Source organism: Phycodurus eques, chromosome 10 (genome assembly GCF_024500275.1).
Source record: "Phycodurus eques isolate BA_2022a chromosome 10, UOR_Pequ_1.1, whole genome shotgun sequence".
Lineage (NCBI taxonomy): Eukaryota > Metazoa > Chordata > Actinopteri > Syngnathiformes > Syngnathidae > Phycodurus > Phycodurus eques.
In genome coordinates this window covers 14,932,824-14,955,211 of record NC_084534.1, presented here as the reverse complement: position 1 = coordinate 14,955,211, position 22,388 = coordinate 14,932,824, and the positions used below count along the sequence as shown (strand labels likewise).

The 22,388-nt window shown below is 40.8% G+C and overlaps 2 protein-coding genes across 2 annotated transcripts; both read left to right on the top strand.

Moving 5' to 3' along the window:
• The first annotated feature begins 482 nt into the window (after positions 1-482).
• Positions 483-8,733, top strand: LOC133409311 (E3 ubiquitin-protein ligase MARCHF9-like). Its single transcript, XM_061689143.1, has 4 exons — positions 483-964; positions 3,915-4,070; positions 7,264-7,456; positions 7,977-8,733. Exons 1-4 carry the CDS (start codon positions 758-760, stop codon positions 8,276-8,278), a joined length of 858 nt encoding a protein of 285 aa, XP_061545127.1. The 5' UTR covers positions 483-757; the 3' UTR covers positions 8,279-8,733.
• A 1,340-nt stretch (positions 8,734-10,073) lies between these two features.
• Positions 10,074-21,933, top strand: mettl1 (methyltransferase 1, tRNA methylguanosine). The gene is made up of 6 exons (XM_061688235.1): positions 10,074-10,269; positions 10,411-10,538; positions 10,614-10,798; positions 14,539-14,652; positions 18,752-18,853; positions 21,608-21,933. The coding sequence occupies exons 1-6, from the start codon at positions 10,190-10,192 to the stop codon at positions 21,728-21,730; spliced, it is 732 nt and encodes a 243-aa protein (XP_061544219.1). The 5' UTR covers positions 10,074-10,189; the 3' UTR covers positions 21,731-21,933.
• Positions 21,934-22,388: the final 455 nt, after the last annotated feature.

Sequence of the window (22,388 nt, the reverse complement as noted above, 5' to 3'; positions counted from 1 at the left end):
CACGTCTGCCTCACAGTTTTGAGGACCAGGTTCAAACTTTCGTTCATTGAATTCGTTCAGGTACAACACTGACATTGGTTTCCTCTTACAATGCAAAAACATACACACTCGGTGAAGTGAAATTGCCCAACGGGTTTACACTAGTGTGAATGCTTATTTGTCTGGATGTGCACTGTGATTGAAAGGCGACTAGTCTTGGGTCCGAAATCAACTGGGATAGCCTCCACTTATACGCCTGGTGACAAAAACTGCATGGCTACTTTTACTCACTCCCACTGAAATTCGGCGTTTTTCTATTAGGGTAAAGTTCACATCAAGGTGTAAAAACTTCTTTTGTGAAATATCAGTCTTTGTCTGCTTTGTCTGCATGAATATCCAATAAAAATAAAAGATGCGATTGTCCTTTATGACGACATGCATGTCACCGCAATTAAAGACGACGAACACACACGTCATCTTTGTTCCCCTTCTGTGAAATTGCCATCGTCACATCCACGTCGCAACAACAGCACCACGGACAGACGCAGGTTATTGAAAGTGGATGGTTTGTGGCGTTTCAAAGCGGGTTATAGTTATGCCATCGATGATAATTAAGCGCCACACTCAGAGACTAAAGCTGATTTGCGGATCTACGCAGTTATTTTATTATTAATATTATTATTGTTTTTTTTTTTAAAGAAGCGAAGAGAATGCTACCCATAAGGGTTTCTCCCCTATTGACTGCTCGTGATCCTGAGACCGAGCTCCAGGCTCCAGCATGAGGGGGGTCATCGGAGGCTGTTCTTGGCCGCAGCTCACTCGCTCTCGTCGGGGAGAGGAGGAGGATGAGCAGAAAGCTCACCGGGGGCCTGCAGGCGATAAAGTTAAGCACCTGCAGCAGGAGGACGATGCCTCCCTCGAAAGTCTTACAGAAAGTGGACTGCGCACCCCGCAGTGCCGGATCTGCTTCCAGGGCCCAGACAAGGTACACTTCAATGCATAATTCTTTTGAGTTTATCCTATGTCGGCCTACTTGGCGGGTTCCATTTGAAAACTTCACCTCAAATCCTGAATGACACAGAACACATTTGCATTTATTTCCTCGGAACAGGAATAAATACACAAATGTATCCTATAAGGTTAGTGCAATGAAAAAAAGGTGGAGAATTAGGCAAAGTTCACAATTGGTTCGAAAATTTATTTACTACGAATTACAATGTATATAGTGACTGGCAGAATAATGAAATGAAACTATAGCTGGCAGAAGTAGATGAACCTGTTAACCCAACACCCACCAGTTGCCATTCATACAACATAATTAAGTCTTGGCCTAATTCCTGCAAGTATATCAGCTTTGTGTTCAACTGAACAAGCCCAGATTTAAACTATAAGGAACAGTAGCATGGCCACGCAATACAATTTTGTAGCTCCTTACTGGTCAGTTGGGTAAGCAAATCCAGACCTTCTCTGGAAATTGTAAGGTAGAGGTAGCAGCTGGAGCTAAAGACCAGGGATACAGTAGCAAGATTGAATCATCTTTTCGGCTTTAAGCACCAAAGACATTCTGAAAAACTTTGCATTGCAGGCTATTGGTAAGATCAAACTACTATATGACGCTTGCCTTTAAGGACATCAGGCTATGCCTTTTGGTTACTTCCCATCAACTCTTACCAGCTTCCCTTTCCCTGCTGAAGAAAAGCATCCCCATAGCAGGATGTTGCACCAACCTTGTTTCACAGTGGGGATGGTGTGTTCAGGGTCATGAGCAGTGTTAGTTTTCCACCAAACAACTCTTTGCATTAAGGCCAACAAAGTCGACTTTGGTCTCATCCGAACAAGGCACCTTCTCTGTGCATGCAGGGTCCTCTGCGTCACAAACTGCAATTAATTTTTTATGCTTTTCTTTAAACAATGGCTTTCTTCTTGTCACGCTTCCATAGAGGCCAGATTTATGGAGTGCACAACATTTGTTGCCCTTTGAACATATTCTCCCACCTGAGCAGCTCCTCCAGAGTGACCATGGGCCTCTTGGCTGCTTCTCTGACCAGAAGCTCGATGTCAGTTTAGGTGACGGCCATTGTGCCAAACTTTTTCCCATTTTTGGATGATAGCTTGAGTGAGTGGTGCTCCTTGAGCTATTCAAAGCTTGGGATATTTTTTCTTTTAACTACTGATGGGCAAATGATAGCGAGGCTTTGGAGCTTGTGTCACCTTTTCCTGAACCTGAAGCGGAGTGATTCGAGACGCTGTGTCGGAGCTTTTACCAAAACACCAGTGTCACGTGACCAATGATGTTCTGTTTCGCTTCACGCTTCATTCCTTCAAAATGTTTCTAAGCTTTTCATTGGCTCATAGTTTTTCAGTGTGTCATTGGCTCATGGCGTTTCATTTATTCTTTGGGTTCATCTGGATTGTGTTTTAAGAGTATGGGGGAGAGCATCTGCATATTTTATTGTAATGACGATATAATCATGATTTGGTATGAATCAACAAAACACTAGAATGGCCATACAGACTTTTCTGAACTTTGATTGCAGTCATGGGAAACAGTGCCAGTGCTTCAGTCGTGCTCTTTCGAGGTTGCTATGGCTTCAGTTGTCCACCAGATGTCACCGTCACTGAAGCCTTGAAGCTTTGAATCTTTTTCGGCACAATTGCTTCATGAGGCTTCACTTGCCCACCACTATCTATAACCTAACCCAGCTTTCAGCTTCTCCAACTTTATCCCTGATCTGTCTACTGTGTTCCCTCATCATCATGATGCTGTTGTTCTCTAACAAAACACTGAGGCCATTACAAAACAGGTGTATTTATACTAAGTAAATTACCAACAGGTGGACCTAATTTACTAATTAGGTGACTTTTGAAGACAATTGATTGTAACGGATTGAGAAAGTGATCAGAGAAAGTGGGCTGAATACAAATACACTCTTCATATTTAAATTTGCCTATAATTTGGAGAACAGTATAATTTTCATTCCACTTAACAATTGTTTGCTATTTTGTGTTGGTCTATCTAAAATCTCAATGAAATACATTCAAGTTTGTGATGGTAAGGTCACAAAATGTGAACAAGTTCAAGGTATAGGAATGCTTTTTCAAGGCACTATCAATTGAGGTATGGGAACAGTTGCATATAGCTGCATCTTTGAGTTTAGTAATTTTTTAAAAGACTATATTAAAAGAAAACGCAAATGATGAACTCTCGAATTTAGAGGGATGGATGGATGATAGATAGATATACTGTATTGCCAAAAGTATTCACTCACCTGTCTTGACTCACATATGAACTGAAGTGACATCCCCTTCTTAATCAATAGGGTTTAATATGACATTGGTCCTCCTTTCACAGCTATAGCAGCTTGAACTCTTCTGAAAAGGCTTTCCACAAGGTTCAGGAGTGTGTGTCGGGAATTTTTGACCATTCTTCCAGAAGCGCATTTGTGAGGTCACACATTGATGTTGGATGAGAAGGCCTGGCTCTCAGTCCGCACTCTAATTAATCCCAAAGGTGTTTCAATCAGGTTGGTGTCAGGATTCTGCAGGGCAGTCAAGTTCTTCCACACCAGACTCTTGTCATCCGTGTCTTTATGGACCTTGCTTTTTTGTGCAGTGTTGGAACAGGGAGGGGCCACCCCCAAACTATTCCCACAAAGTTGGGACCAATGAATTGTCCAGAAGCTCTTGGTATGCGCAATCCTTCTGAGTTCCTTTCACTGAAACTAAGGAGCCAATATTTTGGACAATTGCATGCTCCCAACTTTTGTTGGAACACTTCTTCCATTTCTAACATAGCTGTGCACCAAATGTGTGCATCAATGTCGATTAATTAACCAATGATTTACTTCATGGTAGACTTAACACAGATCATGGAACATAAGAATGCATGTGCACCTTATCTCCGACTTCATGTAGGTGCTTTTTGTGATCTGCAGGGAGAGCTGTTGAGCCCCTGCCGCTGTGATGGTTCTGTCCGCTTCTCTCACCAGTCTTGCCTTATCCGCTGGATCGGGGAAACGGGCTCCTGGCGCTGTGAGCTCTGCCGCTTCAAGTACCGGGTATTTTCCATTTGCACCAAGAACCCACTGCAGGTACCATAACGTTTCCAATCTTTTATGATTGGTCACCCCTCTACCCCCCGAAAAATTTGTCATAAAGGGGTTTAAATGAAAAAAAAAAACATTTTAGTGTTTGTATACACATTGTTGGAGCTCTGAAATGCTTGTCAACCCATCAAATGCAAATCAACTGTGTACCTCTTCAGTTGTCTCTTTCTGAAAATGTGACCATGTGAACCCCACTGTTAAAAATCAGTGGGGCTAATGGATTAACAAATGACTTGGTAGCTATGCTGGTCAAAGATATAGCTCCTGAGATGCGGCCCTTACGTGACTGTGCCACATGCACAGAGCTCACTGTTGCATAGAGAGAGGTCAAAACGCTTTCATTTTCTTTTAAGTTAAGGGCACTCACTTGTTTTCCACAATCTGGTGTCTGTTTTAAATTGTGGAAAAAAACAAAACAAAAACAAAAAAAAACAGACTACTTGATGATAAGGGATGAGACATGGGTGAGTATAAAAGGCAACCAAACTGGTTGAAATGGACAAAGAATGACGAGTGAGGCCTGGCTAATGAGACAACAGGAGGACATTGTTTTAAAGGCGTTTCGTATTTCACATGAATTAAGGCATAAGCCCAGTTAGGTACATATGTAACGTATCTACAGTGGATAAAAAAGTCTACACACCCCTGTTGAAATGCCAGGCTTTTGTGATATAAAAAATGAGAAGAAAAATCATTTTAACATTTATTCCACTATTAATGTGACATACACATAACCTGTACAACTAAATTCAAAAAGATAAATAAATGTGCACACCCTCTTGTAACTGAGGATCTGGCTGTGTTCAGAATTAACCATTCACATTCAAAACCATGTTCCATGGGAGTCAGCACATACATGCCACTAAGTACTGTACGTCTGATTAACCCCAAATGAAGTTGAGGTGTTCCAGTAGGCTTTTCCTGGCATTTTTGTAGTCACCTCTTCCAGCACAAGCCCTGGTCTGCACAGAGCTTCCACAGCATCAGAGGGATAATTGTTAAAATATTTCAGTCAGGAAAAGGGTACAAAAGAATTTCCACGGCATCAAATGTACCATGGAACATAGTAAAGACACTAAGAACTTGATATCCCTCCAAAATTTATGAAAACACAAAAAGAAAACTGGGAGGGAGGCTGTCAAGAGGCTGACAGAATCAAAGAACCTGTAGGAATTTGCCAAGTACTGTCTGTTTAGTACACCTGACAACAATCTACCGTTTTCATATGTTTGGGCTATGGGGTAGGGTGGCAAGAATTGTATTATTGCCTTATTTTAATACAACCCCAATTCCAATGAAGTTGGGATGTTGTGTTAAACATAAATAAAAACAGAATACAATGGTTTGCAAATCATGTTCAACCTAAATTTAATTGAATACACTACAAAGATATTTAATGTTCAAACTGATTGCGTCCACAGTTTGTTTGTGGAGTGCCAACAATGTGAAGAATGTAACCATATGTCCCATAAATATTTCCCGGCCACAACATACGACAAAGTGTCCTGGCCACAATACCCTTTACCAGGAATACGGCTAGGGTTGGACAACAGTTTCAGGCACATATGCATAAATCTGCTACATGCGGAAGGTCACGTGACGAACGCGGAACACAGAATAGCTGACTTCCTGTGAATGCTTGAATAAAAATGCTCCATACAAACACCTCAATCGTAATAAAACAGGCCGAATCCGAATGGACTTTCATTTGGTTTCGCAGGGGTGGATATTCCTTTTGCCAAACAGATCAGAAGTAAATTTTCGCCATGTAGATGTCATTCAGAATAGTCGGGAAAAGCTCTGTCTGCGCATGCCTCGTCTCGATGTAAATGTGCAGTGACCTCATGCTTTGCGCGCGGCGTAAATATGATGGCTCCCGACAGAGCTTGTATGCAACGGCGATCTTGTTTTTAACTACTAAGTTATTTTTATCAAGCATTTTTTTAAATAAATGTATAAAAACAATCCCAACTACTGTGCGTAGTAGACGACGGGCCTCCATCTTAATAATTGACGTGAGGTTCAAGACGATGTGTGCGTGCCACACGATTGGTCCGATTAAATCTTGTGCACATCATGTATGCACCTGATGGGAATCAATCACGTCACATATAAGTAGACCAAAGCTCTTGAATCAGAATTCAATCGGAATGACAAAAAAAGTCCCCATGTAAACCCGGCTACTGTGTGGTTGGTCTGCTGAAGGCAAGCCATTCACCTGTCAAATACACGTTGACTACTGGCTGAATAATGTGTGCCACTCAGGTTATGCTTAATAGACAGGTAACGTTCTCGTGTTTGTTTTAATTGGGAACTAACACAACTCGGAGAGGCACTAACGTTTAAAACGATTTAGCCGCGGTGGAGCAAGCCGTTTAGCTCCTTAACTCGCAGGCTAGCTTTGTTAGCTCGTGGCCGGGCTAGCGAACACAAAAATGTTAACTTTCCCTTAAGTGTCTCTGTTGTGTTCATCTACACGTTGTACATGGAGCAAAGCTGTGCAGTATTGGAGCGAGCTAACACCGGCAAGTGTGTAGCGGTTCGCCGGGGTTCCATGAGCCCACTAGCGGCTAGTCACACAGCCGTTCAACTCTCGTCGGCTCACATGCTTGTTCACCACAACAATGACAATTTATTGAGTCCGGAAAAACTTAGTCGTCGGCACATTTTATTTATCGAATGATAAGGCGATATAGTAATTATCGTGACAGGCCTACATACGTATAAACACTGAAGAAGCCCAAACGTCCACTGTGATCTTTGGTAGCTCTATGGTGACCTCTTGTGTTTGAAAAAGACATTGTAGACATTTAAAGTTCCTATGGGTGCTGTGAAACTGTCGCCTTCTCCATTCACCGAGCAAGGCGGAAGTGCTTTGACTGGTTTGCCGAATGCAGGAGTAGTTAGGGCATATCCTGGATTCTGTTCAATATGATGAAAATAGAATACACATGATCAAATTACTCATTAAATCAAATATTTGTGGAAAATAAAACCATGTAAAAAATGTTCGGTATGATTTACTCATTACACACACAAGTCAACAGGAGTTTGTGGAGCATACCATTTTATTGGTATGCCCATTTTAATGATGACTGAGTGATTCTGATAAGAACACCAAAAGCAATTGAATAGTGATATACACCCCTTAATATGTGTGTCTTGTCTTTTTCTGCAGTGGCAATCTATCTCGCTGAACTTGATTGAAAAGATACAGATTTCAGCCATCATCCTGGGCACTCTGTTCCTCACAGCCAGTTTTGGTTGGCTTATGTGGTCAATTGTCAGCCCCTACGCAGAATTCCAGCACCAGGATTATATCTTTAAGATATTATATGGCCTGTACATCTTCATGGATTTCGTTTGCATAGGTATGACACCAACAGATTTTGTTATGAAACATTTTCCTCCCTGGTTTAGATATGACCATGTATGATTGCAATTGGTTTTATGTATGATGTTTTCAATTAAATGAAGGTTATGCTTTGATAGTGCAACACTTGATGGACATGAAGTTTTGCCCGTCAAGACAGCTGTTGCCATCAGATTTGTTACTCTTCAGTATAAGCCATTCAGTGTTAATTGTTTCTTTGTAGCTAGAGTTCCTGTCCAAAATGAGTATAGTCATACATTTTATAGTTAATAAAGGCTGCTGCAAACTTTCATGAGCTTTAGCCACACCTGCACATTTAAAAAAAATCAATATTCATGTGCATGTTTGTGAATTCTTTATGTACTACTGTCTTTTATGTACTGTATTTCAGAATTTGATGCACTGAATTTCATTGTAACCTTTTTTCAGTTTAAACCTTTTTTAAGTAGTTCCAGATAACCAAGAAACAGTATTTAACCCTCTTTGCTGAACCCCTACCATTTGTTCTTTACGCACAGGACTTCTAATCCAACAAGGACCGGCTGTTTACCGGATCATAAGGCGCTGGCATACAATGAACCAGAAGTGGAAAGTGCTGAATTATGAGAAAAAGAAAGACTTGACCAGTTGTGACAGCAAAGGTGCTGGTGGTGAGGAAAACACCAGAGAGGTCACACAGAACGGACAGGAACCGAGGCGACGTTTAAGGTCTTGCCTTACTCTTTATGTTGGCAATACTGTTCTGCGAATCCTGAACAGGCTAAGACCCAACAACCTTACCGCCAACCATGAGGAGGTCATGAGGGCAACCACTGTATAGCAGGGTCAGGAGCATGCAAGTGAACTCTGGTGGTGGTGTAGCAAAAACACCAACATGAACTTGTTACCCAAATTTTGTTTGTGGCCAAAGGGTGAATAGATCGGTTATATCAAAAGTCCCTAAACACACACAATGAAAAGATCATGTTCAAGACTGGTGAATACAAGTATAAGGTACTGTTTTTTTTGGTTTTTTTTAACTTTTTTTTTTTTTTACTGTAAGGACGGTTATATCAAAAGTCCCTAAACACGCAATGAACAGATATTTTCAAGACTGTTGAATAAAAGTATAAGGTACTGGTGTCTTTTTTTTAAACTAAGGACCAATAACTTGCCCAGCTGTTTTGTGAAGAATTGACATACCTTTAGTAGAAACGCTGTTGTGGTTATTTGTACTGCCAATTCTATCGTCATTAGAATTTTGCAGGGCTAATGGGTTTTTAAAATCCTAATAAAACTGCCCAATCCTCAAATTGGATTGTTTTTACAGCAGAGTGCATGGAAACCATGTGATTAATAAAGGTATAAGAATATGAAATACTGCCTACTGTGTAGAGGATTTTTACAGCAGAAGGCATGGAGGTATAAGAATGTGAAATACTGACTCCTGTGTAGATGGGGGGTTTTTTTTTTTATCTTGTCACATCACTAATTAAGCACTAACGAGCAGACAACCAGGCTCTTTATATGCAACATTTATATGCACAGTTCCTGTACTGTGCATTTGAAGTGTACAAAAACTCATTCTGTACTGCTTAGCCTCACTTGGGCCGCGCGTGTGCTGGAGCCTATTCCAGCTATCTTCGGGCGAGAGGCGGGGTACACCCTGAACTGGTCGCCAGCCAATCGCAGGGCACATATATAAACTCTTCACACTCACACCTATGGGCAATATAGTCACCAATTTACCTATCATGAATGTTTTTGGGATGTGGGAGGAAACCGGCCCACGCAGGCACGGGGAGAACATTCAAACTCCACACAGGCGGAGCCGGATTTGAACCAGAGTTCTCAGAACTGAGGCGGATGTGCTAACCAGTCATTCACCGTGCTGCCTACAAAACCCATACGGAAATAATTGTACAGTAAGCAAAAGTATATGACTAAGCCGTATCGCAAAGCCAAAAGTACAGTAAATACAGAATGGTATAAAATTCTACAGCACAGTAAATATTTTATAAAGCTACAGAAGAGAAACATAAATGTACTCCACGATAAAAATAATATGAAATACATGGCCAAAAATAGGCAAATTTAGTATATGTATAATGTACACCAAATGTTATTTAAAAAACATTAATTTTATGTACTGCTTTTCCTCACTAGGGTCACGGGCATGCTGGAGCCAATCCCAGTAAGAGGCAAGAGGCGGGGTACACCCTGAACTGATTGTCAGAGTCGATGAAAAATAAAACATGCATTTAATAGCTGGTGGATTTGCCTTCCCTTTTTCCCCCATTTTTATAAAATAAAACATGCATTAAAACATGCATTTAATAGCTGATGGGTTCGCCTTCCCTTTCCCCCCAACCTTTATAAAATAAAACATGCTTTTAATAGCTTTTAATAACTTTTATTATAACTGCTTACAAAACATGCACAGATCCAAACTTTTAACCAAAACAAGTCCCGAATAGTGACTAAGAGAAATACAGAAGTCATTAAAGACGAACACAGAACGGTGGTTCCAATTCCCAACCGAGGCTGGTCCCTTAAAGATGACGTCATACACGTGGTTCGCCTTCCCAACCGAGACCTGTCGCTTAACGATGACATCAAAGCTCTGCGACCCCTGTGTTTGGGAATGATGCAGACAAAAACGTGACACGAGACTTGAGAAGAGGGTTCTCGTTTTAGAAGAAGCGAATAGAATTGGCGTGTAATTGGAAAACACATCTGTGTCGAAGCCAAGATGAGTTCGTTAATGCCGCAGAAACGCTACTACAGACAGCGAGCACATTCAAACCCGATGGCACATCATACGTTGGATTAGTGAGTAACGTCCATGTGCATGAATTTACTGCTCATTCAACCATTACAGAACAACTGCTTCTTGTTTATCATCCTCGTGTTATTAAGACTCTTTCCATGCGTGTTCACACGGACTCACTGCTTTTATTTTTGTTTTGTCAGTCCTGTGTGTCCAGAGGAGATGGACTGGGTCCCGCTGTATCCACAATTCTTTAGTGGAGAGCAGTCTCAGGAAGGAACTCCACAAGTTGAGTTCGCAGACATTGGGTGTGGATACGGGGGACTTTTGGGTAACTCCGTTTTAGCTAGTTAGACTTGTACGGTCTGTTGAACTTTGGACATTTGTAACTCATGTATCGTCTCAGTGGAGTTATCTCCACTCTTCCCAGACAAGCTCATGCTGGGCCTGGAGATCCGGGTGAAAGTGTCCGATTATGTCCAGGATCGTATCAAGTCATTGCGTGACGCCAAGCCACGAAGCTACCAGAACATTGCTTGCATTCGCAGCAACGCCATGAAGTATCTTCCAAACTTCTTCAAGAAAGGACAGGTAGGATTTACATGTAAGAATTTACATGCCTTTTAAATGTTAGCACTCCTTCAGCAGTCACGTCGTTATTGGTAAATGTTGACTTTAATATGGGAGTGTGCCATTCCTTTTGCAAAAGGGCAATGTGGGAAGGTGGAATACTGACCTCAATTGTGTTTCATATTATTTTAATATATTAATATAAAACATTAAATTGTAAGTCGTCCACTAGAGCAGACGCTCTAGTTTTTCTATGGCATGATATAGTTAGGAATAAAAGTTAAATAAATATTAAAGAAGTCATTAAAATTTCAATCCACGAGCGATGGAACTGTACAGGTAACCAAAAGTATGGTCTGTACCTCCAATTTTGAGCCATGTTTCGGTTAATTTTCGATACGTTTTGTGAGAACAACTTTTTTTCTCTTTAGTTTCATTCTTAGCAAAAACTTAATTTTGTAGTGTACTGAGTAATACTTAAACAACAAATTATGACACAAAAATGTAAACAAAAACATTACAAAAACACTCCTTATATACTGTCAAACCGGTAACTAGCACATGCCTAGTTAGCAAAACAAAAGACTAAAGTTGGTGCTTTTGCTTGCTTGTGCTTTTGAAACATGCGCATCAAAGTAAACAAACCGCTTTCAAAATAAAAAAAAACAATATAGTTTACATTTTATTTTGACTACATAGAGACTGCAAAGGCCGGTCAGAGACTGTGACAGGGCCGAGTGAGGCCCACGGGCGTGCTTGCTTAGATCTGGCTTAATAGCTTTTGTTTCTGGTTCATGCAGTCAACTTTCAGACCTTCTTTTAACATTAAAAAACAGATGTGCAACGATTAATCGCCAACCCATCAATTATCAAATTAACCAACAACTATTTTGACAATCGATTAATCGCTTAGAGACCTAGTTTACCTTAAAATTGTTCAAATCCTGGAAAAGTCAGACATGGAACAGTAATATTGTCAGATTTCTGTAGGGCTCCATGAAAGAAGACTAATTATCTTTGTTTAAGACAAATAAGACATTAGCAAACATCTGCTTTTACTTTGGAAAATAGTGATCAACATTTTTGCCTACTTCCTGTACCCAAACAGTGACGAAATCATAATAAATGTACGTTTCTGTATACGTAATGCCGACAACCTCATCCATATCATATAAGGGGGATGAATGGAAGAGCGCTTTCAATACCCCCCTCGGACACTTTGAATACTTAGTCATGCCATTCGGATTAACCAACCACAGTCTTCCAAGCGTTCATCAACGACGTCCTCCGTGATATGTTAAACCGGTTAATTTTTGTTTACCTAAACGACATCCTCCTTTTCTCCCGCTCCCCCGAAGAACACCGCACTCATGTCTACCAAGTCCTCCAGCGCCTCCTCGAAAACTGTCTGTACGTCAAACTGGAAAAATTAGAATTCCACCTCTCCTCCGTACATTTTCTCGGCTACATCATTGCCAAAGGAAAATTGCAACCAGACCCTGCCAAGATCCAGCCAATCATTGTCTGACCCATTCCCACCACCAGGAAGGAACTCTGTTTCCTCGGATTCCCCAACTTCTATCGCCGCTTCATCCGCAATTACAGCTAGGTCGCTATTCCCCTCACCAGCTTCACATCCACCAGTTCCCCCTTTCAGTGGACCCCGGCAGCATCCCAAGCTTTCAGCTAATTAAAAATACTTTTCACCAGTGCCCCCATCCTACGCCACCCCGACCCCTCCTTCCAATTCATAGTGGATGTTGACGCCTCGGACACTGGGTCAGGGGCCGTCCTCTCGCAGCGGGACCCCACGTCCCAGAAACTTCATCCCTGTGCCTTTTTCTCCCGCCGCCTGTCCCCTGCGGAGAGGAATTACGATGTTGGCAACCAAGAACTGCTGGCTCCTTTACACAAATCAGTCATCATGGTCCCTTCACAGAAAAACAGCCCCAATGTATGATGGATGGTATGGTGTTCTTTGGATGCAACTCAGTATTCTTTCTCCTCCAAAGATGACAAGTTGAGTGAGTTTTTACTAAAAAGTTCTATTTTGGTTTTATCTGACCATATGACATTCTCCCAATCCTCTTCTGGACCATCCAAATGCTCTCTAGCAAACTTCAGACAGGCTTAAGCAGTGGGACACATCTGGCACTGCAGGATTTGAGTCCCTGGCGGCGTAGTATGTTATTGATGGTAGCCTTTGTCACTTTGGTCCCAGCTCTCTGCAGGTCATTCACCCGTGTGGTTCTGGGATTTTTGCTCACTGTTCTTGTGATAATTTTGACCCCACGGGGTGAGATCTTGCGTGACGCCCCAGATCGAGGGAGATTATCAGTGGTCTTGTATGTCTTCCATTTTCTAATAATTGCTCCCACAGTTGATTTCTTCATACCAAGCTGGTTACGTATTGTAGATTCAGTCTTCCCAGCCTGGTGCAGGTCTACAATTTTGTTTCTGTTGTTCTTTGACAGCTCTTTGGTCTTGGCTATAGTGGAGTTTGGAGTGTGACTGTTTGAGGTTGTGGACAGGTGTCTTTTATACTGATGAGTTCAAACAGGTGCCATTAATACAGGTAACGAGTGGCGGGCAGAGGAGCCTCTTAAAGAAGAAGTTACAGGTCTATGAGAGCCAGAAATCTTGCTTGTTTGTAGGTGACCAAATACTTATTTTCCACTATAATTTGCTAATAAATTCTTTAAAAAATCAGTCAATGTGATTTTCTGAGTTTTGTTTTCTCTCATTTAATCTCTCATAGGTGAGGTATACCTATAATGAGAATTACAGGCCTCTCTTCTTTTTAAGTGGGAGAACTTGCACAATTGGTGACTGACTTTTTTTGCCCTACTGCATGTAGAAGGTAATTTCTTATTTGCACAAATTTGTCATCATGGGGTGTTGTTGTGTGTAGATTTTAGAATAAAAAAAAATTACATTTCCATTTTAAAATCAGCCCGTAACATAAAATGTAGAAACACTGAAGCGCTCTGAATTCTTTCTGAATGTACTGTACTCATGGTTGAACTATGGCTGCTTAAGCCATATTGTAATGAGCAGCCCAGACAGACACAGCTAGTGCTTTCCTGTGTCCTAATATGTTACAGTCCTTGGTCATCACACCTTTCTTTTCCATCACTGGCATCATCTGTGGTGGCATGACAATAAAATCCAAAGAAAAGATGAACAAACGTGCAGGTTTAATCTTTAGGTGCTCACTGGGCTGAAGTCTCACTTGACATGATGTCATGTGTGATGTGTGTGTGTGTGTGTGTGTTTCAAGCATATTTTTTTCTGAATTTTTGGGTTGAACTCCAAATTATACAACTTGGTATTTAACTTCACTGTGTAGGTTTGCGCAAACACGCTCCATTGTTAATTCATGACCTGAAACACTTTTCTGTATTTTGGTTTCTTTTGTAACTTAAGGAAAGAATGGAATGTTTGGTTTTCTTCAATCAGCACTGAGTCCCCCTGAGGCTGCTACAATCCCTAATGATTACCTTCACATCTTTCTGTTCATACCGTACATTAATCATTTTTCCTCATAAAAAAGTAATGGATCTGGCAGACTTGACGTGAGAAGCTATAGGGAACTATAAAGGGAAATTCCACTTTGCAAACAGCCGTGTTTAACAACCAAACGCAAGAACTTATGGCTGCTTAAAAATAGAAACTACAATTTTGTCTGGTTCGGAGTGATTCAAAGTAGTCCCGTTTTATGGCTCACAAAAGGGTTTCTAACAATTTTCCTTTCTTTTCAGCTTAGTAAGATGTTCTTCCTTTTCCCGGACCCTCATTTTAAGAAGACCAAGCACAAATGGAGGATCATCAGTCCCATGTTGCTGGCAGAATATGCCTACACACTTAGAATCGGGGTACGTACAATAGAAATTGGAGCACAATCATTTGTTTGTGTGAAGCTAATTTATTTTGGGTTCCAAAAAAGAAGTAGATTGTGCAGATTTCCGCCCTACACTTAGTCCAGAAAAACAACAAACAAACAACAATGGAAAACTAACCTCTTGGATAGAGATTTTTTTTGTGTAAGAAGCATGTTGCTGTTGTAGCCAATTCCTTTTTTATATACACATTGGACCCTTAAAGTTTTCCAATAAGAAAAAAATGGAAACCGAAATGATCCGTTCCAGAGTGTTTTAAGTGTAAGTTTAAAAAAAAAAAAAAAAAATCTTAATAATAGCGCTGGCACGGTGACTGACTGGTTAGCACATCTGCCTCACAGTTCTGGGGACTGGGGTTAAAATCCCGGCCCCGCCTGTGTGGAGTGTGCATGTTCTCCCCGTGCCTGGGTGGGTTTTCTCCGGGCGCTCCTCTTTCCTCCCACATCCCAAAAACATGCGTGGTCGGTTGACTGAAGACTCCAAATTGCCCGCAGGTGTGAATGTGAGTGCGAATGGTTGTTTGTTTCTATGTGCCCTGTGATTGTCTGGCGACCGGTTCAGGGTGTACCCCACCTCCCGCCCGAAGATAGCTGGGATAGGCTCCAGCGGCCCGCGACCCTAGTGAGGATAAGCGATAAAGAAAATTGATGGTTGGATGATGATAATAATAATCATAATAATCAAAGCTGCATCTGGATTGGAAGCAGACTCTCTGAGTTGGAAGGGGCATGTTCTACCATTTCAAAGGCGAGAGGTTCCTGTCTTGGAGTATTTCGATTTTCGGTTTCGATACCATATCGTTATCGGCTTAATATACTGTAAAGCCACTCATTTTGTCAACTGGTTTTACATTGTCGAAATCCTAGAATTGCCTGCTGTGCCTACCCCTAACTCTGCAGCCGCATGCCTTCCCTTACCAATTATTTGTTGGTAACAAAGAAGGGCCTCGTACGGAAGTTAAGCTTTATAGTTTTTCCTTTACTGTATGTGCACGTCCATGCGTGCATCTCCATGTGTGAGTGTGTGTGTGCGTGTCCGTGCTTGCATGCATGCATGCATGCATGCATGCGTGTGTGGTCTGCCATGACCTTCTCTTTTGGCATGCAGCCAAAACTGTGCTGGTGGTTTGGAACGCTGTCAAAGAAGTCTACTTACGTGATACAGTTTTACCCCAAAACATGAATTACAGTTAATAAGTGACTCAATGTTTTACATCTGAGCACAGGTCATATTTCAGACACCCAAGAGCAGATAATATGTCCGGTCCTAAAGTATGAGTGAGCTAAAGTGCAGTGCAGTGTGGTAATGCGTGCCATGACTTAGTTTTCTAAGAAGTCCTTGTTCTAGTAAAGCTATCTGTGCAGTCTCCAAAGTAAACTGCAGTGACATAGGGGATTAACCTCTGTGTTGTCTCTGGGTTATTTTTATCAAAGTGCAAAGGATCATTGCTCTGCACATGTGATGAAACCTTCAGACGCAATTTACACTGAAAGCGTAATAACTGGAATGGGTCTCTGTGGACCACAGACTTCTGACAACGTTGCATAACCCTCATTTGGATCTGCACCAAGTTGTGCACCATCATGTACAGCGGTGTAAAAACGTGTTTGCTCCCTTCCTAATATCTTATTTATCTTATTTTCTTTTGGTCTACTTCACTTCGTCAGGCAGGTTCTCTTTTAGTGATTTCTTGATTGAGAAAAGGTGTGGCAGTATCAAGCCTGGGTGTGGCTAGAGAAATTAAGATCAGTTCCCTGTTTTGAGCAACCAAGTTATTTGTAAGAAAGTAGTCAATTCTAGAGAAGGCGTGGTGTACTGAAGAAAAGTTGTATTCCCTCTTTGTATTATTATTTTTTTTAATTCTCCATATGTCGGAAAGTCCAAAATCGTGCATATATTTATCGAATATTCAGGAACACTGTGATTGTTTATTTTTAAAATTTGATTATAACTAAAATAACGGAGAGGAAAAACTGCGGTCAGGACAGCATCCGGTCAAGTGTCGTGGTTGGGCCAGCATGTCTCTTGCGCGTTATTTGTATTGCCACATAGTTTCTAGGCAGGACACGTCCTGCTCCAATATTATTGGCTCCAGCCTGCCCTTCGCGACGCAGGAGCCAATCATTTTGCCGTGGGGCTTGTCCTGCCTAGAAACTATGTGGGAATCCTAATAACGCGTCTCTCGCCGGCGAGGCTGCTATCGGCGTAGCATTGTTCGTGCCAGAAGCCTTGTTGAGGTGCTGAGGCCAACTTAAAATTAAAGCCTAACAATTCTCAAGGTATTGAATCAGTGGACAAACAGAACAGTTCAGTTGTGATCGATTCAATTCCCTAAGAATGCATGACTTGGATGAATGACAATATTCGTAGGCAAAAGCCTAACAAAGCATAAATGTCCAATGGTGAGGCTTTTATTTTGTTGGGATCTGCTGTGCGCTGGTGACATCCGGTGTGTTGCCGTGGTGCTTTTTTAAATTGTTTATTTTTATTTTATTTATATATAAATGTCGTGCTTAATATGAACAGTCTTGTTGCGGCTGGCTTGACTTAGACTTTTTGACTTGAGGCAGAGGTTGATTACATGATGGTTTAAACTAAAATTTGCCTGAATATTGTCCAAAACCTCATGCAATCAACCCATAGTTCTGCTCGTTATGGCAGCATACAGGGGGAGCCCAATATCCTGATTTCTGGGTTTGATCAGGTGACGTTCGTGAGGGCACTTGAGACATTAATTTCAGTTGACAGCAAGAGGGGCCGATATTGCCCAACATGGCCACCTCCTGGAATAGGTGAAAATTTATGAATTTATCGGTTTAATTCTTATTCTACAAACAAAATATTAATCAGAATACCATGTTTGGACTAAAATACAACCTATTCTAGTCCCCCCAAAATTTCCCTTTCCTTATGCTTTAAGGTTCTTTTTTTCCTTATGCTTTCCATCAGAATCCATTTTTTCTGACTTTTTTTTATGGATAACACAGGTCAAAATGAGTCTGTGACCTGATTTAAGATTGATATCTATGCGGTTTGTCAATTGAATGCAAAAGACGATAAATGCATAAAGATTGCAAAACTACAGGATTACATTTCCGTTTAATTGTGATGTAAAAAGTGAACTCCTTATTCAAGTACCTGACCACTTTGTGCTTGGTACCCACCCACTTAACTCAGCTGAACGGCAACACAGCATTTCCGGGTTTTAAGCAAGCGAGTCTCAGCCATAAGAGCAGATGCTCGCTGGTGCGATAAGCTGCAATTCACATGCGATCTGAATAGTCCACTGATGGCAAAAATAATTGTCTGGCTATTAAAGAGCTCAGCTGACAAATGACAGAGGTCTCATTATTGCTTGACAATTGGTATTTTTATGGGTTACATATATGCACATTTCCAGGGAGTTTTCTCAGTAATCTGTGAGCCATTTATTTAAAAGTGTAATGTAAGATAAGATTGAAATGTTATCAGTCTTTTTTGGGTACATAGATTGTGGTGTATTACGGTTTAACCTATTAATATAGGCAATTCTAAGCATTTTGGTGGTGTATGAGTTGTATCGTTTTTTTCACGATTCGCTGTAAGGCTCCTTCTTTACTAGCGTGTTTTCCATCCATCCATCCATTTTCTGAGCCACTTCTCCTTACTGGGGTCGCGGGCGTGCTGGAGCCTATCCCAGCTGTTATCGAGCAGGAGGCGGGCACTCTGAACTGGTTGCCAGCCAATCACAGGGCACATACAAACAAACAACCATTCGCACTCACATTCACACCTACGGGCAATTTAGAGTCTCCAATTAATGCATGTTTTTGGGATGTGGGAGGAAACCGGAGTGCCCGGAGAAAACCCACGCAGGCACGGGGAGAACATGCAAACTCCACACAGTCGGGACCGGGGATTGAACCCGGGTCCTCAGAAATGTGAGGCTGACGCTTTAACCAGTCGTCCACCGTGCCGCCACTAGCGTGTTTTCTTTACATATATTTCTAAAATGTTTGATAACTTGATCTACATTCTCCTCACAAACTTGTTTCCTCATCTTATTTTATTGGTCGTCCTGTGCGTGTCTCTTTAGGGTTTGGTATACACCATCACAGATGTGGAGGAGGTCCACCTTTGGATGGTGAAGCACTTCAGTGAACATCCATTATTTGCACGGGTCCCCGATGAAGAACTGGTACATGGAGCTTTTTCCACTTTGCGTTTGCTGGTCACACACAACTGTATTTGTTTTCTGTCTGCTCCACAGAGGTCTCACATCCCCCCCCCCCCCCCCCCACACACACACACAGTGTTCCAGTTTTCTTTGAGGGGTTACATTTTTCAAGGGGGAACATTTGGGAAATATTTAAACTCTCAAAGCTCTCTATTGTAGTGGAGCCTTTGAAAATGAGAAATCCAGTTCAATGCATTTCAGCAGTTGAAAGGTTCTTTTTTAGTGGCCCGCTTCGAATTCTAAAATAAACATTTGGGTGGAGATGGCAGCTTGGATCACATCCCTCTTGGGTGCGATGCCCGTGAAAACAACTACTACTAATACATTAGTTTTTTTTTTTTAGCTATGCAAAGATTCAAATCAAGTATTTGCGACTACAAACTTGGCTTTTGCTAAATTATTTTCTCTTAAGAACCGTAGGAGTTACAAGGTTGTTACCAAAAAGTACACAGCATAGTTTGTTCAGAAAATAATGTTCAGTTAAATTGAGTTTGAAATAGAACTTTAAAAAAATTCAGTGCAATAAATTCAATCAATCATAATCGAAGTTGTTGTTCATTTAATTTTTATAAGGTGTGAATACTTTTTTTAGTGTTATGATTTAAACCAAGTAATGACTCGACTTGCTTGATTTAAAAAAATAAAAATAAAAAAAAAAAATTTATTATTATTTTTTTATGTATTTCCCCCCCCCCCCCCACAATGACTTGGGACTTGCTTGAGACTTGAAGGTTATGACTTGAGATTTGCTTATGACTTGCACATATTTGACTTACACTCACCTCTGGCAAATACTCCCTCATTGTGAATTTGATGCCTGCAACACGTTCCAAGCAGGCTGGGACGGGGGGCAACAAAATACTGGGAAATTTGAAGAATGCTCAAAAAACGCCTTTTGGAACATTCCGCAGGTGAACAGGTTAATTGGAAAAGGACCATCCCAGAAAGGCTCAGTTGTTCACGAGCAAGGATGGGGCGAAGTTCACCACTTTGTGGACAACGCCATGAGCAAGTAGGCCAACATTTTACAATCGTTTCTCAATGAAAATTGCAAGTAATTCAGGGATATATGGTCCATTATATCAGAAGATTCAGAGAATCTGTAAAAATGTCTGCATAAAATTGGAAAGGCTGAAAACCAACATTGAATGCCTGTGACCTTCAATCGCTCAGGCGGAACTGCATTATAAACCGGCATCATTGTGTAAAAGATATTGCCACGTCTGCTCAGGAAAAGTTCAGTAAACCGTTGTTTGATTCTCTGATATCTAGATAATAGCTGTGTGCTGATTGATTGGTAACTAAAGTGAATTAAAAAAAAAATACAAGACTGATTCTGATTCTTGAACACTACACTGACTAAACCAGACTGTAGTGTACAGGAAGCCCAGATAGCGCACGGCCGGCCTATCGTGTAACTATTTGCGTGATCGCTCCCAAAGCTATCTGCTAAGAGTAATGAAAACAAGCACACATGACAAATGTAGATTTTGTTGTTGCAATAATTAACATCCTTATTGTTACATTAAATGTCGCTGTCGTTTCTGTATGTTGACAGTGGTTCTTGGAATGTGTACCTTATTTAGCTGTCACACTTACTATTGATTTACATTGTACTTTTTTTTTTAAAATAAAACCATTACTTTAGGTATTGTGTAAAAGAATGACCTCTTTGTCAATTCATCTGCCAAAGCGTGCCCAACAAGGTGTCAATCGTGAAAAGATAAGAACAATAACCCCAATTCCAATGAAGTTGGGGTGTTGTGTTAAACAAATAAAAACAGAATACAATGATTTGCAAATCATGTTCAACCTATATTTAATTGAATACACTACAAAGACACGATATTTAATGTTCAAACTGATAACGTTTATTGTTTTTAGCAAATCATCATTAACTGCAACACTTTCCAAAAAAGCTGGGACAGGGTCATGTTTACCACTGTGTTACATAGCCTTTTCTTTTAACAACATTCAATAAACGTTTGGGAACTGAGGACACTAATCGTTGAAGCTTTGTAGGTGGAATTCTTTCCCATTCTTGCTTGATGTACAGCTTCAGCTGTTCAACAGTCTGGGGTCTCCGTTGTCATATTTTACGCTTCATAATGCGGCACACATTTTCAATGGGAGATAGGTCTGGACTGCAGGCAGGCCAGTCTAGTACCCGCACTCTTTTACTACGAAGCCACGCTGTTGTAACACGTGCAGAATGTGGTTTGGGATTGTCTTGCTGAAATAAGCAGGGGCCTCTGGTCAGTGCTGGCGCTGCCCTATGCTAGTGGATACAGGGTAGCGTGCTACCCCAAAATCCTGAAAAATCCTAAACTATTTTCCTGTCACCTTTAACAGACTACTGTGACATAGCAGTTTATATATAATTGCTCAATGGACTGGTTTTATCTTGTTTAATAAATTAAAGTCGAAGAATGTCAAAGTGATCTTTGTATCCATAGATTTTTCTGTATAGGGCCCTTGGAGGCCCTCTAACATACTCCCATCATTTTAGATTTCATTTCAGTGTGGTCCTAATACTCCTTCCTCTCTATTATGGAGAGCCAATGTTAAGGGCAAGTGTAATCCCTCTGTGTCCACTTCATTCAACATTTTCATTTGTTCCAGCAAATCATCTTATCTCATTTTAATGTTTATTTAACATGTATGATGCACGGTGTGTTTGTGTCTCAAGCAAATAATTAGTTTTTGTTTTTGCAGGTTGATGATGTCATAATTTCTCGTTTGGGTATTTGCACAGAGGAAGGAAAGAAAGTGCAGCGAAACAGAGGGGAAAACTTTCCTGCTATTTTCCGGAGGATAGATGATCCAAGATCAGACTAAACCCATGGACATTTAATGAATCCCAATAACAGACTTTTGATGTTCTTGGTGCAACATGGAGGATTAAACAATCTTGTTGGATGTCTTCTCCAGTTGCGACGTTGCGCTGCCGTGAGCCTTCAGAGGTGGTGTCTGTAGTTATAAAAGAAAAAAAATATTTTTCAATGTTTTGATAATTTTATTTTTCTGATTGTTTTCTTTGTAAGCTGTTTTTTTTTTTTTTTTTTTGTTTCCTGTAACTCATTCTGTAAAACTCAGTGTATCATTGTCATACAGTGATAATAACTCAGTGTATCATTGTCATACTCTTGTCATACAGTGATAATAAAGAGAGGAGCATAAGTTTCACATTATTTACTCTCTATCTCAAAAATATTGTCAACATTTTCTTGGATATTCTCAGTGAGAAACATCCAGCAAGTCCTGCATCTGTCCACATGTGACACTTTGTCCTTTCATCCTATATTTTTACCAACAATTTTTTCATTGGACCAAACTTACAGATGGAATCTAAGGCTCTGACAGGTTCCAGATCACAGGTTTAAACAAGCATGGGCATGAAAATACTATTTTGTATGTTGCAGGGAAATAATGGATTTAAAAAAATGCACCTTGATCTGTGTTTTTGGCTATATTTTGAAATGATGTTACTGTTAGT

Excerpts from the sequence above, each read along its gene's own strand:
- LOC133409311 (XM_061689143.1), top strand. The coding sequence starts at position 758 with ATGAGGGGGGTCATCGGAGGCTGTTCTTGGCCGCAGCTCACTCGCTCT. Across the intron at positions 965-3,914 it reads GCTTCCAGGGCCCAGACAAG|GGAGAGCTGTTGAGCCCCTG; the intron begins GTACACTTCAAT and ends TGTGATCTGCAG. Across the intron at positions 4,071-7,263 it reads GCACCAAGAACCCACTGCAG|TGGCAATCTATCTCGCTGAA; the intron begins GTACCATAACGT and ends CTTTTTCTGCAG.
- mettl1 (XM_061688235.1), top strand. The coding sequence starts at position 10,190 with ATGAGTTCGTTAATGCCGCAGAAACGCTACTACAGACAGCGAGCACAT. Across the intron at positions 10,799-14,538 it reads ACTTCTTCAAGAAAGGACAG|CTTAGTAAGATGTTCTTCCT; the intron begins GTAGGATTTACA and ends CTTTCTTTTCAG. Across the intron at positions 18,854-21,607 it reads GGGTCCCCGATGAAGAACTG|GTTGATGATGTCATAATTTC; the intron begins GTACATGGAGCT and ends TTGTTTTTGCAG.